This window comes from Syngnathus leptorhynchus, chromosome 9 (genome assembly GCF_054491065.1).
Source record: "Syngnathus leptorhynchus isolate UIUO chromosome 9, UIUO_Slep, whole genome shotgun sequence".
NCBI lineage: Eukaryota > Metazoa > Chordata > Actinopteri > Syngnathiformes > Syngnathidae > Syngnathus > Syngnathus leptorhynchus.
In genome coordinates, this window is record NC_141203.1 from 10,463,330 (window position 1) to 10,485,000 (window position 21,671).

General features: G+C 41.1%; 3 protein-coding genes across 4 annotated transcripts; 1 reads left to right on the plus strand and 2 right to left on the minus strand.

The window, feature by feature from the left end:
• Window positions 1–201: 201 nt before the first annotated feature.
• On the minus strand, window positions 202–2,390 carry vgll3 (vestigial-like family member 3). 2 transcript variants are annotated; one of them, XM_085920821.1, is made up of 4 exons: window positions 2,269–2,390; window positions 1,762–2,102; window positions 1,151–1,687; window positions 202–1,071 (listed from the first exon to the last, which is right to left on the minus strand). In XM_085920821.1, the coding sequence occupies exons 1-4, from the start codon at window positions 2,373–2,375 to the stop codon at window positions 1,031–1,033; spliced, it is 1,026 nt and encodes a 341-aa protein (XP_085776947.1). In that variant the 5' UTR covers window positions 2,376–2,390; the 3' UTR covers window positions 202–1,030. The 2 variants fall into 2 exon arrangements, with proteins under 2 accessions (XP_085776947.1, XP_085776948.1); XM_085920822.1 differs by having other exon boundaries at window positions 1,762–2,104; window positions 2,256–2,375.
• Window positions 2,391–9,038: 6,648 nt separating this feature from the next.
• On the plus strand, window positions 9,039–14,892 carry chmp2ba (charged multivesicular body protein 2Ba). Its single transcript, XM_085921072.1, has 6 exons — window positions 9,039–9,247; window positions 10,949–11,040; window positions 12,431–12,625; window positions 12,909–13,011; window positions 13,192–13,298; window positions 13,719–14,892. The coding sequence occupies exons 1-6, from the start codon at window positions 9,211–9,213 to the stop codon at window positions 13,839–13,841; spliced, it is 657 nt and encodes a 218-aa protein (XP_085777198.1). The 5' UTR covers window positions 9,039–9,210; the 3' UTR covers window positions 13,842–14,892.
• A 1,132-nt stretch (window positions 14,893–16,024) lies between these two features.
• Window positions 16,025–19,205, minus strand: pou1f1 (POU class 1 homeobox 1). The gene is made up of 7 exons (XM_085920618.1): window positions 19,070–19,205; window positions 18,608–18,769; window positions 18,403–18,501; window positions 17,004–17,267; window positions 16,587–16,751; window positions 16,455–16,515; window positions 16,025–16,375 (listed from the first exon to the last, which is right to left on the minus strand). The coding sequence occupies exons 1-7, from the start codon at window positions 19,203–19,205 to the stop codon at window positions 16,141–16,143; spliced, it is 1,122 nt and encodes a 373-aa protein (XP_085776744.1). The 3' UTR covers window positions 16,025–16,140.
• Window positions 19,206–21,671: the final 2,466 nt, after the last annotated feature.

Here is a 21,671-nt window from a genome sequence, read left to right on the forward strand (position 1 = left end):
GACTGCTGGTATAATTTTTTTTCAGCAACAATTCAGTGGTGAAAACTGTGAGGTCTTCAGTTTTGGCATTTTTACACATCAATATGGTTTTTGGGCTCAGTATTTGATTTTGTTTTTAAACCATTGTATTTTTTTGTGGATGTGAATTTATGGAATTTCTATTTGCAAATAGAACATCATAATTTATTATTTACATTCAAACATACAGTATCAAAATATTCAACACACAATCCCTTGAGGCAAAATTTTAAAGGTAGCATTCAGGCACAGATGTCATCCAGCAAAAAAAAAAAAAAAGCACACTCTGAAAGGCAAAACTGTACACATTTGGTATACGAGTCAATATCACTATAAGGTGACGTTGAAATATTTTATGGCCAAGCTCCCAAACTTTCTTAAAAATGAACGACAAGCAGACAATGTAAATGTAAACCGCATTTTTGGCTAATGTGAGCAATTTATAAGCACATGATGGACTTAGCAACCTGATTCTGTTAGCTGTGTACTGTCTAACAAATATATTTAGATTTTCCAAAAGATAATTACATCAATTGATATTTCACCATGACAGAGTAGACATGCGAAGCTCAACAACATCCAACGACATAATGTGATTCGAAATCTGTGGGAATATTTATCCGATAATTATCCATCATTTCAGCCTCCACTGAAGAAAGACGACAGGATGGACAGCAATTTCAGGGAGAAAATGTTCAAGATGAAAATAGAAAATCAAAATCACTGATCATTTTAAGAGATTTAGCATTGTTTTGGTATTTATGCAAAGGGTTAGCTGTGTATTTTAAGACTGATGAGGGGGAAGAAAAAAAAAGTACGATATAGTGATATTGACCCATTGAGCAGCTCTTGAAACAGAACTGCAGAATGAATGAGTTCATCTCCACCATAAGTTATGTAGATAAGGCAGGAACAGTAGTAGAAGAGTCCATCCATATTGTCCATTGCAGTATTGGTTTTGCAGCCATCTATTGATGGTGCCACTTAGTCCTTCTGAAATGCACGTCAGCATTTAGAACCAAACTGATGACTTTGCTTTGGTCTGCTCATGAGCTGCAGAGAGACAATAAAACATTGTTATTCCCACTTTGCGAACTTATACACTCGATCGGATTCTTGTGACCGAACCAACCTGAATCATACAACTCCAAGGATCCATGGAGACTTGAAGGCGTCCAGGGAATAGATGAAGCCGGGATTGGGCTGCAGCTACTGGGGTCCATTTCTGTCTTTGCGCTCTCGCTGAGCGGGGAACTCCCTGCGCTGGCTGTAGACTGACTTTGGTTTCTCAAACCAGGCAGTAGAAGAGGACTAAACCTGGACTCGAGCGCCGCGCCGGGACTCGGGTACGAATGCAACATAGGCCGGTGGGGGTGATGATGGCGAGTATGGATGTGAGTGCGGTGGTGTGGATGGTAGACATCGTGAACGTTTGGGTAGCTACTTGTGCTTTGGGGGTTAAGGCTGTAGGTCCAGCTGTCTGTGAGGCTAGCTAGCGGTTGGAGGCCGGCCTGGGAGAGCACGTGACCAGCCCATAGACCGCCGTCAGCGGGGTTGAGGGAAATTGGACTTGGGGAGAAGTCTGACAACGAGACAGAAGGGAGGCAGGTGGCAGAAGGGGATGGATAGGCGCTGCTCCAAGTTGGACTGTTCTGAAGTGACTCACCATCTAAAACAAAAATGGGAATCAGTCAAAGAATGAAAGTCATTTTTTCGAGGAACTATCCCAATGCCTCTGATTACCTTTCCATGATCCGACACCGCTCGAGGCAGACGTCTGGATCATCCGGCTCGGCTTGGGCTCCCTGTTAAGTCCGGCCGACTGACTGAGTGCCCGAGAGAAGTGTTCGTCCACCACATCACTGATGTCGCCTTGGAAGTAGGTGAACAATATACAGCGGGAGTTTAAGTACTCCGCACCTGCTGGTTGACTTCCGTCTTTAACCTCCAAGTCATGTAATGATAAACATCCAGATTGGGTTCCGGGAGCCGATCGAAGACACGGATCTCTGGATGGTATTCCTCGTCCTCCGCCTTGCTGCTGGCCTGAACAGTTGTGCATCTTAGTTTGAGAGCTCAGCTTCCTCTGGAAGGAGAATCGAAAAAGCATGGAATGTAAAGGGAGGTCATTTAAAATACAGGATTTATTTTTCTGTGTTTTGAAAACCAAATCAGGTAATAGAATCGATTCAGTTCAACAACATTTCTGATCATGTATGTTGCAATGAAAATCTCACCTGTTGTTGTTGCTGCTGCTGCTGTTGGCAATGGTGATTGTAATATGTCGACTTGTAGGCTTCTGCAGGGAGGAGGTGTGCTCCATAGCTTTGGTGGTACATCACATCCAGGCAGCTCATAGCTAGAGAGCAAAACGGAGATCACCGGACTATCACTGGCTTCAGGCTGGTTGCGTTCCCTCGCTCTTCCGAACCTCCATATATTGGCAAACACATACAATGGCCATGCCGTCCTGCTTGAATGCTGACAATGCGCCTCCAGCTGTGCACCACCCGGGGCCACAAAGTCCACCAAAAACTTGTGACACTCGAGCCCAGTGAAAAACTCCTGTTAAGACTTCATCTCTCTTCTGATTGGCTGTTCAGAGAGCTCTCTCTCTCTCTCTCTCTCTCTCTCTCTCTCTCTCTCTCTCTCTCTCTCTCTCTCTCTCTCTCTCTCTCTCTCACGCCCCCATTTGGAAAGGTTCTGGTCTGGACACACTTGCTTGGTATGTACTAAATACATACACCCTTGGTTTACATGACAGTCCTTGGCCCCCCCAAAATCCTATTACACCTGTTTGTTTACATAACACTTAAACTATTTAATGGTTAGCTTTTTATTATCCTGGTTATGTTTTTATAGTGCTACTTAACTGCAGGTCCTCGATTGAAATGTAATCTTAGAAATGACTCAAGATGGCCTAGAGATTAGCGAATGTAAATGGTTCCATAGCAATATGCTGGTTTTCTTTTTGTGGCTTCATTCATGCTGTGTATCATTCTGATGATTCCACACATTCTGGAAGGATAAAGCAAGGCTGCGTGTGGTCTGGAAAGAGTATGAGGAAAGAGAAGAAAGACTATGAGGGCATCTTGTGGAGAAAGTGTTGATGGCAGGTCAGTGTGTTCATTGTACAGAAGATGGAGTCCCATTTAATGCAAGTTAAAATGGTATTCATGAATTATGAACACAGTCAAATGTTATTTCCATGAGTGTGTGCACAAAAGGGTTTTTATTTGTCTTTGTTTCATTTGTTTTATTTTTTTTATTTTTTTTATATATGTGTTGATTTATTTGTTTTTTTTATTCATTTATTTTGCTTTTTTATGTCATGTGCAGACCTCAAATCAACTGCTGCTTGTTCCATTGTGGTTGGACAAATAGACAAATGAAATAAAACCAACTTCAAGAGTAAAAAGAAGCTTTTAACAACACAAACACACACACACACACACACACACATGCATGGAGTCAATACTATTTACACCTGTTTACTATTCATCATTGCACCAATATATACCAGTGAGACATAAATAAGACAACAAGCTGATTTATTATTATTCCCCGGATCAGGCCCAGCTCGCTGTGGAGTTTCACATTCGACTCGCCGTGACTGATGAGACCCGAGGGAGTCCGACAAATGGTTGACGCTTCCGTCACTTTCCGCCATCTTTCTTTCACTTTGATCTCACAGTGGGAGCGCACATTATTCAGCCGTCGTCTCCTGCTGTGATTAGGCTTCACGAAAATAGGCCATCAGTTTAAGACGATTTTGCAGACAATTTGAATCCGTTTAGAAATACATTGTGAATTAAACACAAGCTAATAGGAATAAAATATATTTTTTAAAATATTTTTGGGGTAAAGCTATGCTGACATAGATAATGTTAAAGCTTCTCTCTCCATTCTTTCCACTCAGTGTGGAAGTGGGGCAGTGGAACACACCAAGCGCCTTGGGGACACACACATTTGGATATATTGTCGCACACACACACTTTTGCACACTTGAGAGTGTACATTACAGCGGCACAGACACATGAATTGCTCGTGTCAGACACTCGACCTCGGGGGTTTTCCACCAAACATCTGGAGTGGCTCGTGCCGCCTCTCCACTTTGCCTTAATGAGGCACAGTGATGATTATTAGAAGATGTTTTAACTGGGGAGAGAGAGAGAAGAAAACGATAGAAATGACTATGAAGTTTTGGAATTGTTTGCTTTTTCCGATCCTAAGCCCTAAAGGAATAGCGGAAGAACCTTTGGTGCTTTGGATCTAAAGACGATTTTACGAGCGAGACGCATTTCAGAAGCACATTCTGTTGTGATGTTGTTTTGAGTTTGGGAGATGTCCTTGAAGCTCACATATGAGCTGCTTAAAAAAAAAAAAAAAAAACCTAGCTGAAGGAGCTGTATGGTGCAAAGAGAGAGTCAATTTAGTGGCTAATTAAGATGTTTAATTAAAAATCTATCCTCCAGTCTTGATGATGCAGGTGTGAGATGATGCTGACTGCTTGTTTATGAAAATGCAGAATCAGGAATATTTTAGCTATATAATCGCTATTATGGAGGGACTTTTTTTTTTTCTTCAAGTCCATGCTGTGGCTTTTAATTCCACATTATCATTCTAAAAGACCATTTTGTGTCTAATTTACAACAACTTGCTTATTCAAGTCGAAATCAACAGCTTATTTGCAATGTGCTAGCAGTTTAATGAGAAACACACTCATTTGGACATTAATGGAAATTGAGTCTTTTTTTTTTGTGTACAACACAAACGCCATGCTTCCCTGTTTTCATTATCTCACTCTTTAATAATGTCATTAATGGAAATCTCTTGAATGGTAATGAGAGTTTTGATTGCAAAGACAACAAAGGGTGCCGGGCCCGGCCGTCATTGTTGAACGTGAGTGCTCTGAAGAAAGTGAGTTGAAGATATTGGATATTCCCTCAGAGTCTCAACGCTGACCTTGCTTTAAAAGCACATAATTACTTAGTCCATCCTCCACTTTTGCCGCTCATTCTGCATTTGTGAAGATAATGAAACCCGCCCTGGCTGCTGGCTAAAAGTTAATGAGATGATGAAGACTCAAATGCGGGGGTCATTTTCACCGAGGGAAAATCATCCAATGACAGATATGGACTTGGTGTTAAATACGAGTTTGACATGCATTTAATGTAAAAATTTGCATCGCATTGCAAAACAAAATAATGTTAATGTTTCTGTTTGTGTATCAGATATGCATGAAATTAAAGCATGCAAAGAAATACCTCTGCAATTTTCTTACAGACAAAAGTCACTCCTGCGGGAAAAAGACACAAAGTGAACTATAACTATATTTTATATTATAACTCTAGGACTGGACACAATTATTCTGTGTTTGACATCAAGCATTTAATGTATTAATACCCTCAAACTACTGTAAACCTTCACCTTCATTTGGAGAGTGTCCTCTGTTGCCCTTCCAATCATAATGACTTAAATTCCCTGATGCGGCGTCTGAGTCGAACTCCTGCTGGGACCACCAAGCCTACATCTCCAGGCTGGCTTGTGGATGAAGATGGCTGCACACGCTTATAGCCTTAGGAGAGATGCTTTTAATGCATGTCGGCACACAGATTGGCCTTCCTTGGGCAAAATGGACCTGTGGATAAAAGGCAACATCATTGGAGCTTGTGACATCCAAAATTGGCGCCAGCAGCATGTTGGCGGCGTGACCTTACTGGCAAAACCATCTGCTTGTCGAGCTCGTGTGTGTGGTCCAAGTGCACCTGCCCAATATTTCTGGGCTTGCGAGTCGGGAGATGATGATGATGAGCGAGCACTACAGGGGGGGGGAATAATCTCTTATTACCCACAATTCCCCGATGTTGTTTTGCGGCAGGAGTCGTCCCACGAGTGGAGTCACTCGCTCGATTTATTGCCCTCCCTGTAGCCTTCGCCATCTTCTCGATGATCACTCCTCTTGGCCGCCCGCTGGCTTCCAGATGTCCCAAGAATCGAGTCTATGAGTTGCAGTTCTTGTTTCAATCAGTCCCCCACACATGTTCTTCAATTAGCCCTCCCTTTTTATGTCAAATTCCATTGTGGTCCAACTCACATTTATTTAATTCTTACCTCATGTTGTCTATTTGAGATCTTTGTTGGATTCATCCATCAGACAGCAGCAAAATCCCCACCCTCCCCCTCGTTGCTCCGTTTTGCATACAGACATATTTCAGACCTGTTACATGGCAGGGACACGAGAATGCTTCAAAAAAACAGACATATATGAGGTCTTATTATACAGCAAGTTGGGATTTATTCCAGACACTGTCGATATCCACCCCGAAGCCCCCCGAGAAGGTATATAGTTGAAATTCCATTGCATGACAACACAGATATAAAAGGAATGCTTTGTTGTTTTAGTCAGGTGGTCACAACATTAGGCACAGCTACAATGCAAATCAGATCAGTGTTGTATTTTTCTGTTATAATAGTTGGATTCAATTCTTATTTTGCAACATTAAACATTGCAACTAAACCACAATTAAAAATATTATTTTAACTCATTCACTGCCATCCCAGTTAAAATGGATCTTTGACGTCTATAGCCATCATTGGCAGTGAATGAGTTAATCCGAATTTATTTTTTAGTGGCAGATTATTTCACCCGTTTTTTTTTTTTTGCAGCATTGTAGTGGGATGGCATATATCGTAATAACATTTTACACTGCCAGCTCAATCTGGAATTTCTTTTCATTTTTTTTCTCTCGATGTTCTATAAATGGCACAGACACGAAACGAGAAAAAACAATGTGAAACCACTACAAAGAATTTTTGAGTTTTTTTTTTTTTGTGGACTCCTAGGTTTCATTTACATAAATCACAACCAATCGCTCTCGTCAGTGGTTCATAAGTTGGTTTATCTGGACAGGAACGTGGAAAACACAGTTGTTATCAGCCTACAGCAACGTCACGTATGTCAAGTGAGGGGATTCAAGCGATTTGTTCAAAAATACCTTAAAGCTGAATAGCTCGGTGCGTTTTATGGCTGCGACTCCCGTGGATTGTTCAGGGTTTCTCATTTCACACATGAAAGTCTTTCCACTCTCTGTGTGGTGCTTTTTAACATTACATATTGCCCGAGGCTAAATGTTAGACATAGGAGGAGAAGTGGAGGAAGAAAGTGAAACCAGATAAGAGTTAATGAAGGCAAATTGAGAATAAAGCTATTGCAGCGATAGAAGATAAAACAGATTAAACGACTTCTTTGTTTTTCCGTCAAAGCGTGTCCTCACAGTGCCCTAATGGGGACCAATTTTCTTTTTCAAGGACATTAAAATGGAATGGAACCTCCAAAGTTGAACATGTTTGTTCAGTAATACTGGTTGACCTCCAAGTTCAGAATATTCCAAAACAATGAGTACATTATATTTGTTCAAATTACAAACTGTTGTGTCCTGGAATTTTTATTCACTGTGCAGGCAATGTTTAAATAACATTTCAACAAGATACATTCACCACTTTGCAATAAACTAAGATGAAGTAAGACTGGTTATTTTATTTATTTATTTATTTATTTATTTATTTATTTATTTATTTATTTATTGCTGATTCTTAACTGACGTTTAATAGAGACGGAACTGGAAGATGTTATGATTACCTGCATAAGAAAATATTCAGGGTTTGTATACCTGAAGGAGTCCTAAATGCTCGGGGCCAGATTTCTCACCAATGAGGCCCGATGATGATGAGCCCTATTTAGTGGGGGGGGGGGGGCGTGGAGGTCCCCGTAGTCCTCAAGTGATTAGTGGCAAACATCTTCCCTAATAACCTTAACAAGAACTATGCCTCAGGACGACATGCCGCTGCACACCTCTCCTTGGAGATAGAAGAGTAGGCTGTAGGCTACGCACCCTCCCCTCCTCCTCCCTCACAAAGTCACCTCTTTCCTTCTCTCCTCTCCTCCAGCCACAACTGGGCATCTCCCACCATGTCGGCACTAATACCAGCACACACATGCACTAAATTGGGTTGGTTATGGTTCATGAGTCCCACCTCGCCCCATAAAGTTGCCCTCAGCATCAATATGAAATAAGACAATATGAATACACAATAGAGGGGAAGGGAAGCCCTCGTCCCTTGGGATGATGAGTTATGGAAGGAAATTGAGAGAACATGCTATGATCTTTTTTTTTTATTGTTTTTTTAGTGCTGTTTGTTTGAGTTCACCAGCAGCTACTCGTTGAAACCAGTTCCATTTTTTGTCATGACTCATGCATCATGCAACACTTAAATTAGGTAAAGAAAAACCACGTACTGAAAAGTTCAATATTGAGTTGTTTCACCAACTACTTGTATGACAAACTTTAACAGTTTTTTTTTCTGAAACTATGGGAGCGTTTCAAGGAAAAAAATAGAAATTTAAGCCTTGGATCTCAAGACATTGTCCAGATCACTGAGCTAAATCTTGAACCTCAGATTAGCATCCCTGGCAAGCAAAATGAGGCACCAGACATTTCCTTTGTGTGTGTAAAAGAGCAGTTGGTTGCTTCACTACCTTTTGGTCCTGATGTTGTATTCATTTTTTTTAAAGTCATTAGAGATTAAGGTTAAATTTGTGACATTGTCAATCAAAACTGAGGTTTATTTTCTTTGTAAAGTAATATTTGATTTTATTTGTAAAGTAATATTATATGTTTTTGAATTTCAGTTTTTGAGCTCTGTAATTTGGATGCTGCCTTCACGACATGATTTGATCGAGAAAATATTGGTTTGTTTTCTTTGTTTTTTGTAGCTTTTTTTTGTGTGGTTTTGTTTCATGTACTGTTCAAGCTGACTTGCCTGAAACGACATCTCTCTTCTGCACCTATGATTCTAATATAATCAAACAGACACGATTTCATCATTTGTATGAAAACAAGAAGCGGTTCCTCGTCTATTTTCTTTCCATTATTCGACTATTTTTCATGTTTCACGAGTACACGTGAAGGCAGCACGAGGAGCGTTTTCATGACGTCACACAGAGCGGTCGAGCCAGTCAGTCAGCTGAGAGAGGAACAACCCGACAACAGAAAGTCAACCAGGAAGACTCCGACGCTGCTCAACTAACCTACCGGTCATCAAACACCGTGCTTAGTTACACCCGGAGTCGTTTTAGTTGGTCTCTATAACCTTTATATTTTATATAATAGTCTGTATAAAGGCAGAACGATGGCTTCCCTTTTCAAGAAGAAGAAGACTGTCGACGGTAAGTTTGTTTTGGGGCACAAGCTAAGCTAAGTTGTGTTGTTAGCCCGAGACTGTATCAGTGTTGCGTCCATAACTCATAAGTTCGTCTTCCACTTGAACCCGTTTGACTTGTTTCAGATGTTCCATGAGTCACTGGACCTATTGTCACTCTCAACATTGTATCAGTAGTTTCCATGAGATTTACATTTAGAAAATAATAATGGTCGTGCGGAAATAGCTACGAATGTCATTTTAGGGTGTATTTAAAACGCCTGGAAAATGTCAAAATGTACTTTTCAATGTAAACTATGAATAAATTTGTGTTCTCGCGATTTGTCAATATAACACCGTTTGGTTAACCTTACAACTTTCACATGAATGTTTAACTTGAAATTATATTAAACAGATGTTTCTGTCAGTCTGTCGATATCGATCGATATCGATCTATCTGTCTGACGTCTGCTATTATGAACTTAGGCTAATTTTTGTCTGTACAGTGATCCAGTTGTGTTGAAAAATAGCTCAGTTGATTATATATATAGAGAGTTGTCAAAATTCTGAGTGCTCTCTCAATCACCAAAGTATTTTCCTCAGGCTGATAATCAAGCATGACAAGGTCAAAAGGCAGCCACTATCAAAAAGAATTAATAATTCAATCCATATTTAATTGTGATTATATTCAAAGTCAAAAAGTCAAAGTCTTTGAGGGCAAGATGAGGATAGCAGAACAAATGGCATATAAATCTTGATGTACCAGATCTTTTTGTTGAGAAAAAAAAAGGGGCAAACACAAAATTACATGTTAAGGCTACCTACCTACTCTTCATCTGAGTTTCACTCGTCCACCTTTGGTTCTTATCGTCGTCTCGGTGCTCGCAAGCCAATATCGCATCTTCTGAGATTCCGCTTGGGCAAAATTCACCGAGTGTTCCTTACTTGCTCTTGTCTCACGTCAATTTTATTTAGCCTTAGGTTGAAATTGCCTTGTGGTTATTAGGTGATTGGAAAATAAAGGTTGGGGGGGTTGATCACTTGTATTTGTCGGACGATATCCCTCCCACTCAAATACGTACTCACTGCGTCACTTTGTACGTATTCACGTTTGGCTCTCGCAAGTGGTTCGACGCGACGTGACGTGGATCCATCGAATCCAAGAGAACTTTCTGTTCCATAAAACGGATTTCTTGTCGCTTCTGGAAATCTCCCTCCCCTTTTTCTCACATAGGAGCTCGTTGAAGGGCTCTACTCTGCTCATCCTACATTTGCCCTTTTTTCTATCCGATGATTTAAAGGAGCGTAACAGAAACAACTCCTGTAGAACATTGATGTATATTTAAAAATATTTTTTATTGTGAGTGATGTGAATCCATTCACTATTCATTTATAGACTTTTTTTTTTACTGTATTGCATTTATTTTTGACATTTATTTGTATTTAATTTTTTTTATTTTTTATTTTAGGAAATGAATATATGGAAAAACTATATTTCTACCGAGGTTTTAAGTGCGTGTTAGCGCACCCTATTGGCTTGCTTACACAAATGGTGTATTGATTGATGCTCATGCATTATCTCACATGATACCACTTAGCGATAGCGTGGGAGTCAGAAAGCTGACTAAGTAGCAATACGAGCTGTCTGACGCGTGGTGGGAAGCACGGACACGCTGCTCACTATTAAAATAACTTCAACATTGTTTTATTTTTTTCTGTCTTTCCTAAGATGTCATCAAGGAACAGACGAGAGAGTTACGCGGCACTCAGAGACAGATCACAAGAGACAGAACGGCTCTGGAGAGGCAAGAGAAGCAATTGGTGAGACTCCAACATGCAGAAAAATAGGAAGCTTGATTTTTTTTTTTTTTGCATTTATTCCGACATCTTGGATAAAATCCTACCTACCTTGCTTTCGAGACATGCAGGGACATTTTCCACTGCAGGGATTATGTCTGTCGGACTAATGGATCTCAATTAATAGACATGATGGATCTGCCACGGTGGCTTTGCCACAGGCAAAACATGCAACCGGTTCTCTTCATCTCACATCCACATTCATGTGTTTGCACAAAAAACACACAAGGTTTCTTCTCGCTGCCAGATGAAAGAAACAAATCGCATACTCTTGCCTCTGTTGTATTAAATAAATATCATACGGGACATAATTACCTCCTCGGGGTTGGGGGGGACAAGGTTTTAATTTCATATTTGCGCTAATTAGGAGAGTTTTTGAACCTCAGTGGCATGTTCTGAGTAGGAGAAACTTGGTGCTAAGAGGTGGGTATGACCTACATTTTCAGTTTAGCCCCGGAGTACTTGCACACTTTTGCAATTTCTTCAGCAAAAAAGCTCAAATTGCAAAATCTATTTCCCCCCTGAATGGAATAACATTTTTAATTTAGGTTTTTCTGTAGGTGGAGCCCACTGAATCAGATTGTTGTAGAAAATATATGCATTTACATATTATATTATTATTACTATTATAATAATAAAGGAAGAATATGTGTGAAATACTTTATGGTTTTAAGGTTGTCCTGCATAAGCTTGAGCAAATTGACCGTGGCAGAAAGATATTGTCCAGCCGCTCTTCAGGCATCTGTCTGCTTTTCAGCCAAGCCTCCGCGACATTTCCACTCACTACAACTGTATTTGTTTGAAATGGATGCTGCAGACATTACGATAATCACCGTCTGCCTCTGTACTCTTCACTCCAAATTTTATTTTCGCACAGCAAGTCTGACACTAATGCACCACCACATAGTGTGGTGCCAGGGTGAGCCAAGTTCTACTCATTCATAATTAATTATTTCCAATAAAGATGCTTACAGCGCACACACATGAAATAAACAAGGCTGTTCAGAGGCTCGGCTCGCTTCCTCTTAACCCGGAGCTTCTCTGTTGTCTCCTGGGAAGTGTACACCCACAATCTCCATGCCTGTGGGCGGTAACGTATATTCAGATGTTTACCAAAGCTAAAAGCGTGCACTTGCTTGCCACTGAATGTGGCCTCAACCATATTGGCTGTGGTTTTAATGTCTATATTTGCACACGGAGTGATTCTCTCGGGAGCTCTGTGGGTATCTTTGTTGGTTTATCGATTCTTGGTCGCGTGGAGATAGACTCCAGGTTGATGGATTGCTTGGATTGGAAATGGACGGTTGTTACTACAAGATGATGACTGGCGACATTTTCCACTTCAATTCTCCAGGAAGCAGAGATCAAAAAAATGGCCAAGAGTGGCAACCGGGAGGCATGTAAAATCCTTGCCAAGCAGTTGGTCCAGCTGAGGAAACAGAAGAACCGCACGTACGCCGTCAGCTCCAAAGTCACCTCCATGAATACGCAGACCAAGCTCATGAACTCCCAAATGAAGATGGCCGGAGCCATGTCTTCCACCGCAAAGGTATTCTCCTCGACTCGACACCTCGGAAATCAAACCGGAGTGTGAATTCCGTGAAGCTGAATCGCAGCTTTGCTAATGAAGCGCGAAGGGAACAAAAAGCCCAGAAGCCATTCGCTCGTTTCCAAGTCAAACCTTTGTAAACACACAGGTCAGCTATAATTAAGCCCTCCAATTAATGAGGCGTGATTGTGAGTTGCTTGAGTGTCTGCATTAAGTGGAGTTAGTCACCAGCACTGGATTTGTGATGCCACACATTTTGAACGTTGTGAAATAATATCTGCAGACAATGCAAGCCATCAACCAAAAGATGGATCCTCAGAAGACGATGCAGATGATGCAAGATTTCCAGAAGGAGAACATGAAGATGGACATGACGGAGGAGATGAGTAAGGACAATACACACACATGAGCATGGGAAGAACATTAAACGCGGGAAGCTGGGGATGGAATTGAAATGCTGCCCGCTTCAGCAAGAAAATGGAGAACAATGTGCTCGCATTCCCCAAATGAGTAAAATTCGTTGTCTCAACTAAAAGAAATCATTGTCCACGTCCTTCTCGTTTTAGTAAACGATACCTTGGATGACTTCTTGGATGAGTCTGGAGATGAAGAGGAATCTCAGGACATTGTCAACCAAGTTCTGGATGAGATTGGTATCGAGATCTCAGGAAAGGTAAGCAGCTCCAGAGTGAGCATCTTTTTATCTGGCTTTTTTTTTTTGCCCATAAATTCAAATGTGATGTTAAACTGGGGAATTTTTTATTATTAATTAATTTATGATTATTATTATTATTATTATTAACTGGGGAATTTTTGAATAATTAAAAGTAACTGCCGCATGGTGGAGCTGAGCAATGCGTCGGGCTCCCTCTAGGGGTTATGAATGATATTGCAGCTCCTTTGCCATCATTGTGCAATAAGCAGGAGCACAGCTGTAGACTGGGAAGGGACATGAATCTCCCAAGCTGCCTCAGAATTGGCAAGTAGATAAGAAATCACGACATGGACGCAGTCGTTAATCGTACCCGCCGGACAGGAAAAGCTGCCAGTAAGCATGTTTTCAGTTTCCGCGTCTCCATTTGTGCGCGCGCAGATGGGAAAAGCTCCGGCTGCAGGAAAGAACGCCCTCGGTGCCGGCGCCGCCGCCTCGTCCAAACAACCCACCATATCCGACGATGAGATCGAGAGACAGCTCCGCGCCCTCGGCGTGGACTAACAGCTTCTGATCTCCTTCATATGGCGACTGACGCACTGACTTTTTGACACAGGTTAAATGGTTACATACAAACACACACACTGACATCGCTCTACTTCTGCTCAAATATTTATTACGACATTAGCGAGGTGGCTGAACGATCCGCGCTCGGCTGGAAGAAAAAAGCCGGACGCCACCTGCACTCTTGTTTACAGTGCAGCTCGTTTTCTTCGGAAGGGCTGCCGCGCATACTTATCCAAATCATCTTTGCTGAAACTTGACGCTATAAAAAAAAAAATCATTCAATCCATATTTCTTTGCTTCCAACTAGTCTTATTCCTTTTTTTGGGGAGGCTAAAATGCACACAATGAGTGAAACCTCAAGCTTCACATTCAAGTAATTGGTGATTCAACTCTGGACAGATTGTAACACTTTGAACTACTGGTACTAACCGAAGATGTTGTTTGCTGTAGAGCATTCCATGCTAATTGAGGAGGGTTACTTTTTTTTTTTTTTGGGGGGGGGGGTGTCTCCTGGTTGGTCTTTATCTTCTTGTATAAATCACACAAGTCCTTCAGGGATTGCAGGTTACCGCCTGTCCTGCCATCTCGCTTCCCTTTTAGCTGCTGTGCAGTTATGCATTTTTATTGTTTTTTTTTTTTGTTTGTTTTTTTGAGACGAGCTGCCTGTTGTCCAAAACAAACACACACACACACACTGCAAAGAGATTGTCACTGTGATAAAAGAGGTGTTCCTACTCATTCTGATGTTTGAGTGGGCCATGAGTAACACGGAAACATTTCTCTTCTGTCTTAGGGCATTTTTTTTTCTTTGTTATGTTTCCCTAGATTTTTTTTTCTTCTTTTTTGCATGTGTCTCACATGCACAACAAACTAGTTTAATAATTCAATCATACATTTGTAAACATCTTTGAGAAGATTCATTGAGCAAAAACATCTTTGAACTTTCAATTGCATAGGAGGTTGTTTTATTTTGTATGTGCACTTGTTTCCTTAATTACTGGACTGTGTAAATGGGATTTTATAAGTAATAAAATTGCTTCTGGTACAACGTTTTGGTGGGCTGCTTATTGATGGAGAGATAAAATTGAAATATGGGGTTAATTTTATGTATTGCGTAGCTCAGGCCTGGCCAACCCGCGGTGAGTTTAATTTTTGTCAAAGGCGCATGCGCATGAGGTGAAATTCCACAAAACCGGAGGGGCAAACCAATTAGTGTCAATTTCACCCTGAAAATGGCAGGGAAAAAATTCAAAGGTATACGAAAATATGAAGATGAACACAGGACGTTTTTAATAGAGTGGGAAAGTTGATATTTTTTGTGGTTGAACGTAATGGCAAGCCATTCTACCTGCAATCGCGCATTTCAAAACTTCAAATCTTGAGCGCCACTTCAGCTCACTCCATGCTGATAAGGATTTTCCAAAAGGGACTGAATTTTGCAAGGGCAAATTGGACACTTTTTAAAAGTCATGCAGAAAAACAGGAACAGATTTCCCAACAAATTACAAAGCACTCAGAGACTGTCACGCTTGGATCGTATCAACTGGCTTGGAACATTACAGGGGCTAAAAAGTCATGCAATGAAGGGGAGTTCCTTAAAAAAATGCCTCAGTGACACAGAATATCGGACATGAACAGGAATGCCAGAAGTCGCACTAAGCAACATGTAAAGTAAGTGAAAAAACGCAATCTAATTATTGTAAAACAGCCGAAAAATAAAAATGTTCAATTATAAAATTGTTACTCATGCAGTGACAACTGTATAACGGCAGAGGGCGGAGTTGTCCCATTTAACTGGATTTTAACGTGAACGTATTTTAACATGTGTGACCTGACTTCACATCAATTCCGTCAAATAACTGCCAGTTTGGTCAAATATCCTCTGGTTGTATTTATGAATTACAATGTATGACTTCACCTAATTTGACACCAAAGCTCATTTTTTAGGTCCTTTTATTGTTTCCTGTCAACCACAAGTTTGCAGTACAGCAACTTGTGGAGTTAACACACACCAATGACCTCAAATATACTAAACAATATCATATATTACATCTGAATATAAATAATGTGTAAGTCTAATTAGGGAAATACAAATTGCATCTCAACTCCCAAACAAATAGTAAGACACAATGTGAATTACAATTCTTGATCCTCTTAACAATGAATTTCTTTCCCTTTTCTGTTGAGCCACCCACACCTTTTGTGTAAAAACAACAACAACAAAAAAACATTAATTTTGCTTGGTTACAGACAAAACACTCAATATAAAGCAAAACATTATGAGTTCATCCATAATTTATATCATCGACCGATGTGTTTTACTCATCTGGCCTAAGCAGTTTGTACTCAATTTGGCCAAGCAGGAGCTAAGGCTGGTTTTGACTCGTTTCTCCCTCTGGCGCCTGTTACAGAACCACACTCGGACCACTTCCTTCTCCAGGTGAAGGCCTTTAGCTATCCGGGCTATTTCCTGAGAAGATGGTTTACTTTTTTCCACAAAGCTGTGCTCGAGAGCCTCCTTAGCTCCTAGGCTAAATTGAGGAGCAAGCAGAAAATCAGGAACCCAAAAAGCTGCAGTCACAAGGCAGATGAAGAAAAAAAAAAAAATACCTGATAGTTGTTCTCCTTTTCCTCTTTCGCTCATTCATTCCAATTTTGTCATTGTTCAGAGCTGAAAGGAGATGTGAGAGGAAGGTGAATTTGAGACTTCAAAGATTTAGAAAAAATTGGCGCCGGGCTCACCTCGAGCGAGCTCGGCTTCATCCAACCACTTGGCAAGAATTGCCTTCAGTTTGCAGGCGTTCTTGAAGCTCAGCTGCAGATTTTCAAAGCGGCAGATTGTGGTCTGACTGAACTCTGAACCGTGCACAGCGGCGAGCGCCTCCCCCACGTTGGTTTGAGTGTAGCCTAGTTAAAGGAAGCAACCTTAAAATAACACTTTAAGCCATAGAACACAAATGGTGCAGCAACATGTAGACAGACAACAGCAATACTGCTCTCCGGTTTCCTTATCAGTAAAAAATATTACAGCAGCTTACTATGTCACTTACAGTAGTTGTGAAAGTCTTCTTTATAGCTGTGTGTGGCTTAAATATATTAACAAAAAGTTACAAATGTTGTAAATAAAAGTGGGAATGGCATTTCCATCCTAATTCTCACCAAGTTTGATCCTCCTTATCTTAAAGTCATTGGCAAACATCTCCAGCTCTTGTATCTGGGGGGAGTCCATAGCGGGGGTGTCTTCCAGCTCCCGGATGCTCTTCTTCTGAATGTTAACTTTCATCTCGCCCACAGCGGGGCCCCCAGGGGCCTCATCAGTTAGAAGGAGAGCCGAGGGCAGCGATGAGAAACCGTGACTTAATGCGCAGGAGCTGCCGCTTAAACCGGGATCTGGAAACTTGTACAAGCACGGTGTCAGTGAACCTGGACGGAAGGACACGAGAAGTGTGGAAATATTTGTTAGTCACCAGAACAGTAAATGAAGAGTCGAGATGGATTCTAAAATGGTTGCATCGTAAACGTCGTCCCGTGTAGAACATAGTGAATCAAACTATTCCGTCAATAGGTCAATGATTACATGTCCACCATTTAAAATCTAAAAATGACGGCATGGGCACCCCTCAAAGGTAATCAATATTACCAAGCAACGGTGGCATTTGATCAATATTGCATCAGTGACGGCATGAACATTTTTCTCGTGTTAGCCATTTGACAGCCTCCGGAAAGCCCCCGGGGCTCAAACTAACAACGGTAGTATTTTTGAAGTCATGTCTAACACTTGGAAATCAAGACCACTTCTTCCATCTCGTGCTGTGTCCGTCAGAATGATGAAATATTTCTTGAGCATACAGTTTGATGTAAGACATTGAGCGCTGAAATGAAACTATAAATGTATTGTTAATATGTCAGCTAGCTAGTTAGCTAGCTTGCTTACGTGCTATGGCAGTGCTTCTCATTTATTTTCTAATCTACGGTTAAAAATGGACCAAAAATTTTGTTCTATTCACCATAATATATAAAACAGAATTCTAAATGCACACATCTGTATTTTCCCGAGTGAGCTAAATCTCAAAAGTTTTGTTTTATAACACGCAGCTCCACTTTTCTCTTGTTTCCATCAACTCCCAAAGGAGCTCTTCTCTTCTTGAAGCTTGACACTCCACCTTCAATTTTTGAAGACTTTTTGAGCTTGAAAAAAATAAAGTGCGCTTTACTGATACTTGCTGGGAGAGATGTGGAAATAAAAAATTGTTGTCGACAAGGACGTTGGGTAAAAAAGAAAAATTGAAATGATGTAATATGGCTAAATTAACCTTGGTGTTGTTTCATAAAAGCCACAGCAAAAAATATTTCCTTTATGTTAGCCAAATCATTTTTAAGTGAGTCATTAAAAAAGTCTATAATGGACAAGGAACAATTTAATTAAACAATTGTATTTTTAATTGGCCAATTTAATATTAGTTGTACAGTTTATTGTTGATTTCAAGAGTTGTAAACTCCAAATCAGGCAAAATTACGAAGTTTCATTCTAATTGAAGTAATGGAACTGTTTGATTACCTTGCAGGGAGTTTGCAGCGCTCACCATGTTAGGTGGGGGCACGCCACACGTTTGCAGGATACAAGTCTGAGAAATACTCGCAGAGAGCATCTCCTGAGCTGTTATGCAAGAAAGACACCTTTCAGTCACACGTCAATCACAACTGAGAGGTACGCAAAAAAACAAAATGAAAGAAAAAAATGAGAATAATGGCAGCCAGCCTACCTGCCATGATGCCGTAGGTGGCTTGCTGGTTGCTGTAATGACATGGTGTGACCGGGTAATGGAGGCTCGGGGGGCTGTTCCCCAGGGGGTTCCCCAGGGAGCTTGCGGAAAGCTGCATTTGAGAACGCTTGGACGGCTGACCCAAGGAAAGCCCGGATGACACTACAAAAAAAATTGACATTAGAATTCTCCTATTTAAAATAATCCCTCAAATTAAATGATTATTATTCAATGATTCATCACCTTATTGTTTTTTTTATGCATAGAATATTTAAAAATGAAGAAAATATTCTCATCGTGAAAGCAATGCCTAAGCTGAACCAGTTTGCTCGGATGTCTGTTGTGACATTATCTCCATTTCTCCCTTTGTATCAGAGCACGTAATTATGTACTAGAATAAATGTGTCAGCCATTAGTGTAGTAAATAAATGATGTTAGTAATCCAGATGGAGGCCCACTTACCTGCAGAGACCATGCTGTGACCGTGGGAGGTGCTTGGCAGGCAGTCCCCGGCTGAGCTGTGGTGCATGAAAATTGGCAAAGGAGAATCTCCTGCCAGAGGCGAGAAAGCGTCACCACCGAATACCTGAGACGCCATTTGGCCTCTTTGCGTTGTCTGATACGGTCCACTTTGCTTAAGTCATCACCCCCTTTATTCATTCATTTTCACTCACAGTATTTTTCAACCCTCAACTTTTTTTGGAGGGTTCCTCACTTCTGTTAAATTAAAGCCGAGCTTGTCTTTTCTCTATCCCATCACCCGGTAAGTGAGCGTCTGTCACCCCCTGGAGACTTTGCATCCTTCTGCAGGTATTTATACCCCCCCCCCCCCCCCCAGGAGGGTCCACTAGTCCTCACTCCACCCCAGGAGGCCCTTTCTTTCACATCAACCAGCAGCTACCAATCCCGTGCCACCTCTGTTATTGTGTTTTTCCGTACCTGCCTTTGTGTTATCCGGTCTCCAAATCCAGGATTAAGGTACAGAGCGGCGTCGAAACCCGATCTCGCTCGACCCTCGCTCTCTATCCGCCGGCGCTGCGTCCCACCTCTGATTAAAGGGTTCGGCTGTTGTGCCGTAGGGCGGCGATATCCAAAATAACAAATTCTTGCTTTGATTTGAATTTATTATATATATATATTTTTGTTTTGTGAGATTTTTTTCAGATTGCATAAAATATGCCATGGGTCAATCAAGGTTGGGAAATATTTTAATCACAATTAACAATTTTAAAAACGGAAGATCTGTTAAAAGAATTATTGTTTCCAATGCTCCTCTACACAAAGCCATTCGCTCGATATCCCCTCGGTTGAAGATGTCACAACTCGAGCTCTTCATCTCCTTCCTAACCGGGCGGACTGCCTCGGCGGTGTTTGGCCTGCCCCCCCCCCCCCTACCCCCCTGACAAGTGTCTGATGTTTTGACAGCGGGCGAGAGAGAAAATGCTACCATTTTGTACCTGTTTTCTCAGCATGATATATTCTCCTTGACAAGGTCCTCTCCACACACACACACAATGGACGAGGTATCAAGCAGAGCAGCAGTGACCTTATGACACTATTTTCTTTGTGAGAGCCAGGGATGAGAATAGAGCGCTGCATTATGGCTCCCTGCTATTTGACATCGTGATGATTTGGACAAAGCCAAAATCGAGAATGATTATAAACACGGCAAATATTGATTCAGGTAAACAAGATGGAACGTGGTCGTAGGAGAATTGGAGATGATGTCATCTCAAAGATCTAACCTTAACCCCAACATAAGAATTCAGACATGATACTATGGCGCCAACATTTTTTTATTAATATGGAGGGATGTGGAGATTAAAAAAAATCAAATAAAAATGACCGCACATGCTGCGTTGTATTAAAATCCGTGTTAAAGCACCTCTTCCTGGCAGCGAGGAGGCCATTATCCCTGTAGAGCTTAATTAGCTGCAGCAACAGAAGAAAAGTGAATCACTGATAATGCACGTCACCCTCGGGGCCGCGACCTTGGGATCTGCTGCCGAGCGCATCACTCCGAAGAAAGTCTGAAGAAGATAAAAATAAAAATAAAAACTCCCATGTAAAATGGAGCGTGAAGCGGGAAACACTTCTTGTCACTTAGTTGCCGTGAATTCACAACGTTCGACTAAACTTTTGGTTCATTATATAAAAGAGGTCACTTTGTCTGCTGCCCAAATTGGGGACATTTTTCCAGACCGGTTTGAAAAACAATGACCTCTAGAAAGGCCTAATGCTAATATGATTTTTGAGGTCCAAATAAATGTATCTGAAAAAATCTTTTGTTTCTAGTCGCTTTACACGTACGTGACAAAACTGCAGTATATAATCAATGTATATAATGTAAAAAAATAAAATCTGTAGTAATATATGATTGGAATAACCCAACAGAAATAATAGGAGTGCGTTTAATGCAATAAAAAAAAAAAAAAAGTATGCAATGAAAAATTTACTGCGCTGCGGTCAAGCAGCTGGTGCAAGGCAGCTGGAAGGTTTGCGAGAAGTGCAACAGTCTGCATCTCGAGGGAGCTTACTCGTTGCCTCCATTTGCATGACACCGCAACGGGCCGGGTAAAAAAACGAACTGGCATTCATTGTACGCCAAGCTCCATTTGTTTGCGGGCCGGGCTTATCCCAAGCGAGCCAATTATCTCAGAGTGAGCGGAAGAGAAAGTTGCCTTTGTCTTCGTATGGTGTCCGTTTTGCGCTCATTGCAGAGTGTTTGGGTTAAAACAGCGGGGACTCATCACCAAGGACAAAGGTTAAGCTGGGAAGCATGCCGGCCATGTGCTTTCTGTTGTGTCTGTATTTGTGTTGATCCGGCCCGGAGCTCTGCTTCACTATTGTTGATGGAGGTGGGCAGCAGGTGAAAAATAGCTTGTGGGTGGCGGGCATGATTCAACTTGTTCGAGCTCGCGGTGCTAATTTTAGAGTTTGGAATGTTTTGCTGTGAGCTGAAACAACTATGTGGCTTGAAACATGATTTATATGTATTTATATTTTATATTTATATATTTATATTTATTTATATATTTATATTTTATATATATACATATATATG

Coding starts and splice junctions, on each gene's coding strand:
- vgll3 (XM_085920822.1), bottom strand. CDS start 2,375: ATGAGCTGCCTGGATGTGATGTACCACCAAAGCTATGGAGCACACCTC. Junction 2,105..2,255: donor AGCAGCAGCAACAACAACAG/GTGAGATTTTCA, acceptor TTCTCCTTCCAG/AGGAAGCTGAGCTCTCAAAC. Junction 1,688..1,761: donor CGGTGTCGGATCATGGAAAG/GTAATCAGAGGC, acceptor TTTTTGTTTTAG/ATGGTGAGTCACTTCAGAAC.
- chmp2ba (XM_085921072.1), top strand. CDS start 9,211: ATGGCTTCCCTTTTCAAGAAGAAGAAGACTGTCGACG. Junction 12,626..12,908: donor CCATGTCTTCCACCGCAAAG/GTATTCTCCTCG, acceptor TAATATCTGCAG/ACAATGCAAGCCATCAACCA. Junction 13,299..13,718: donor GTATCGAGATCTCAGGAAAG/GTAAGCAGCTCC, acceptor GTGCGCGCGCAG/ATGGGAAAAGCTCCGGCTGC.
- pou1f1 (XM_085920618.1), bottom strand. CDS start 19,205: ATGGCGTCTCAGGTATTCGGTGGTGACGCTTTCTCGCCTCTGGCAGGA. Junction 18,770..19,069: donor TCACAGCATGGTCTCTGCAG/GTAAGTGGGCCT, acceptor TTTTTTTTGTAG/TGTCATCCGGGCTTTCCTTG. Junction 16,752..17,003: donor GATAAGGAGGATCAAACTTG/GTGAGAATTAGG, acceptor TCCTTTAACTAG/GCTACACTCAAACCAACGTG.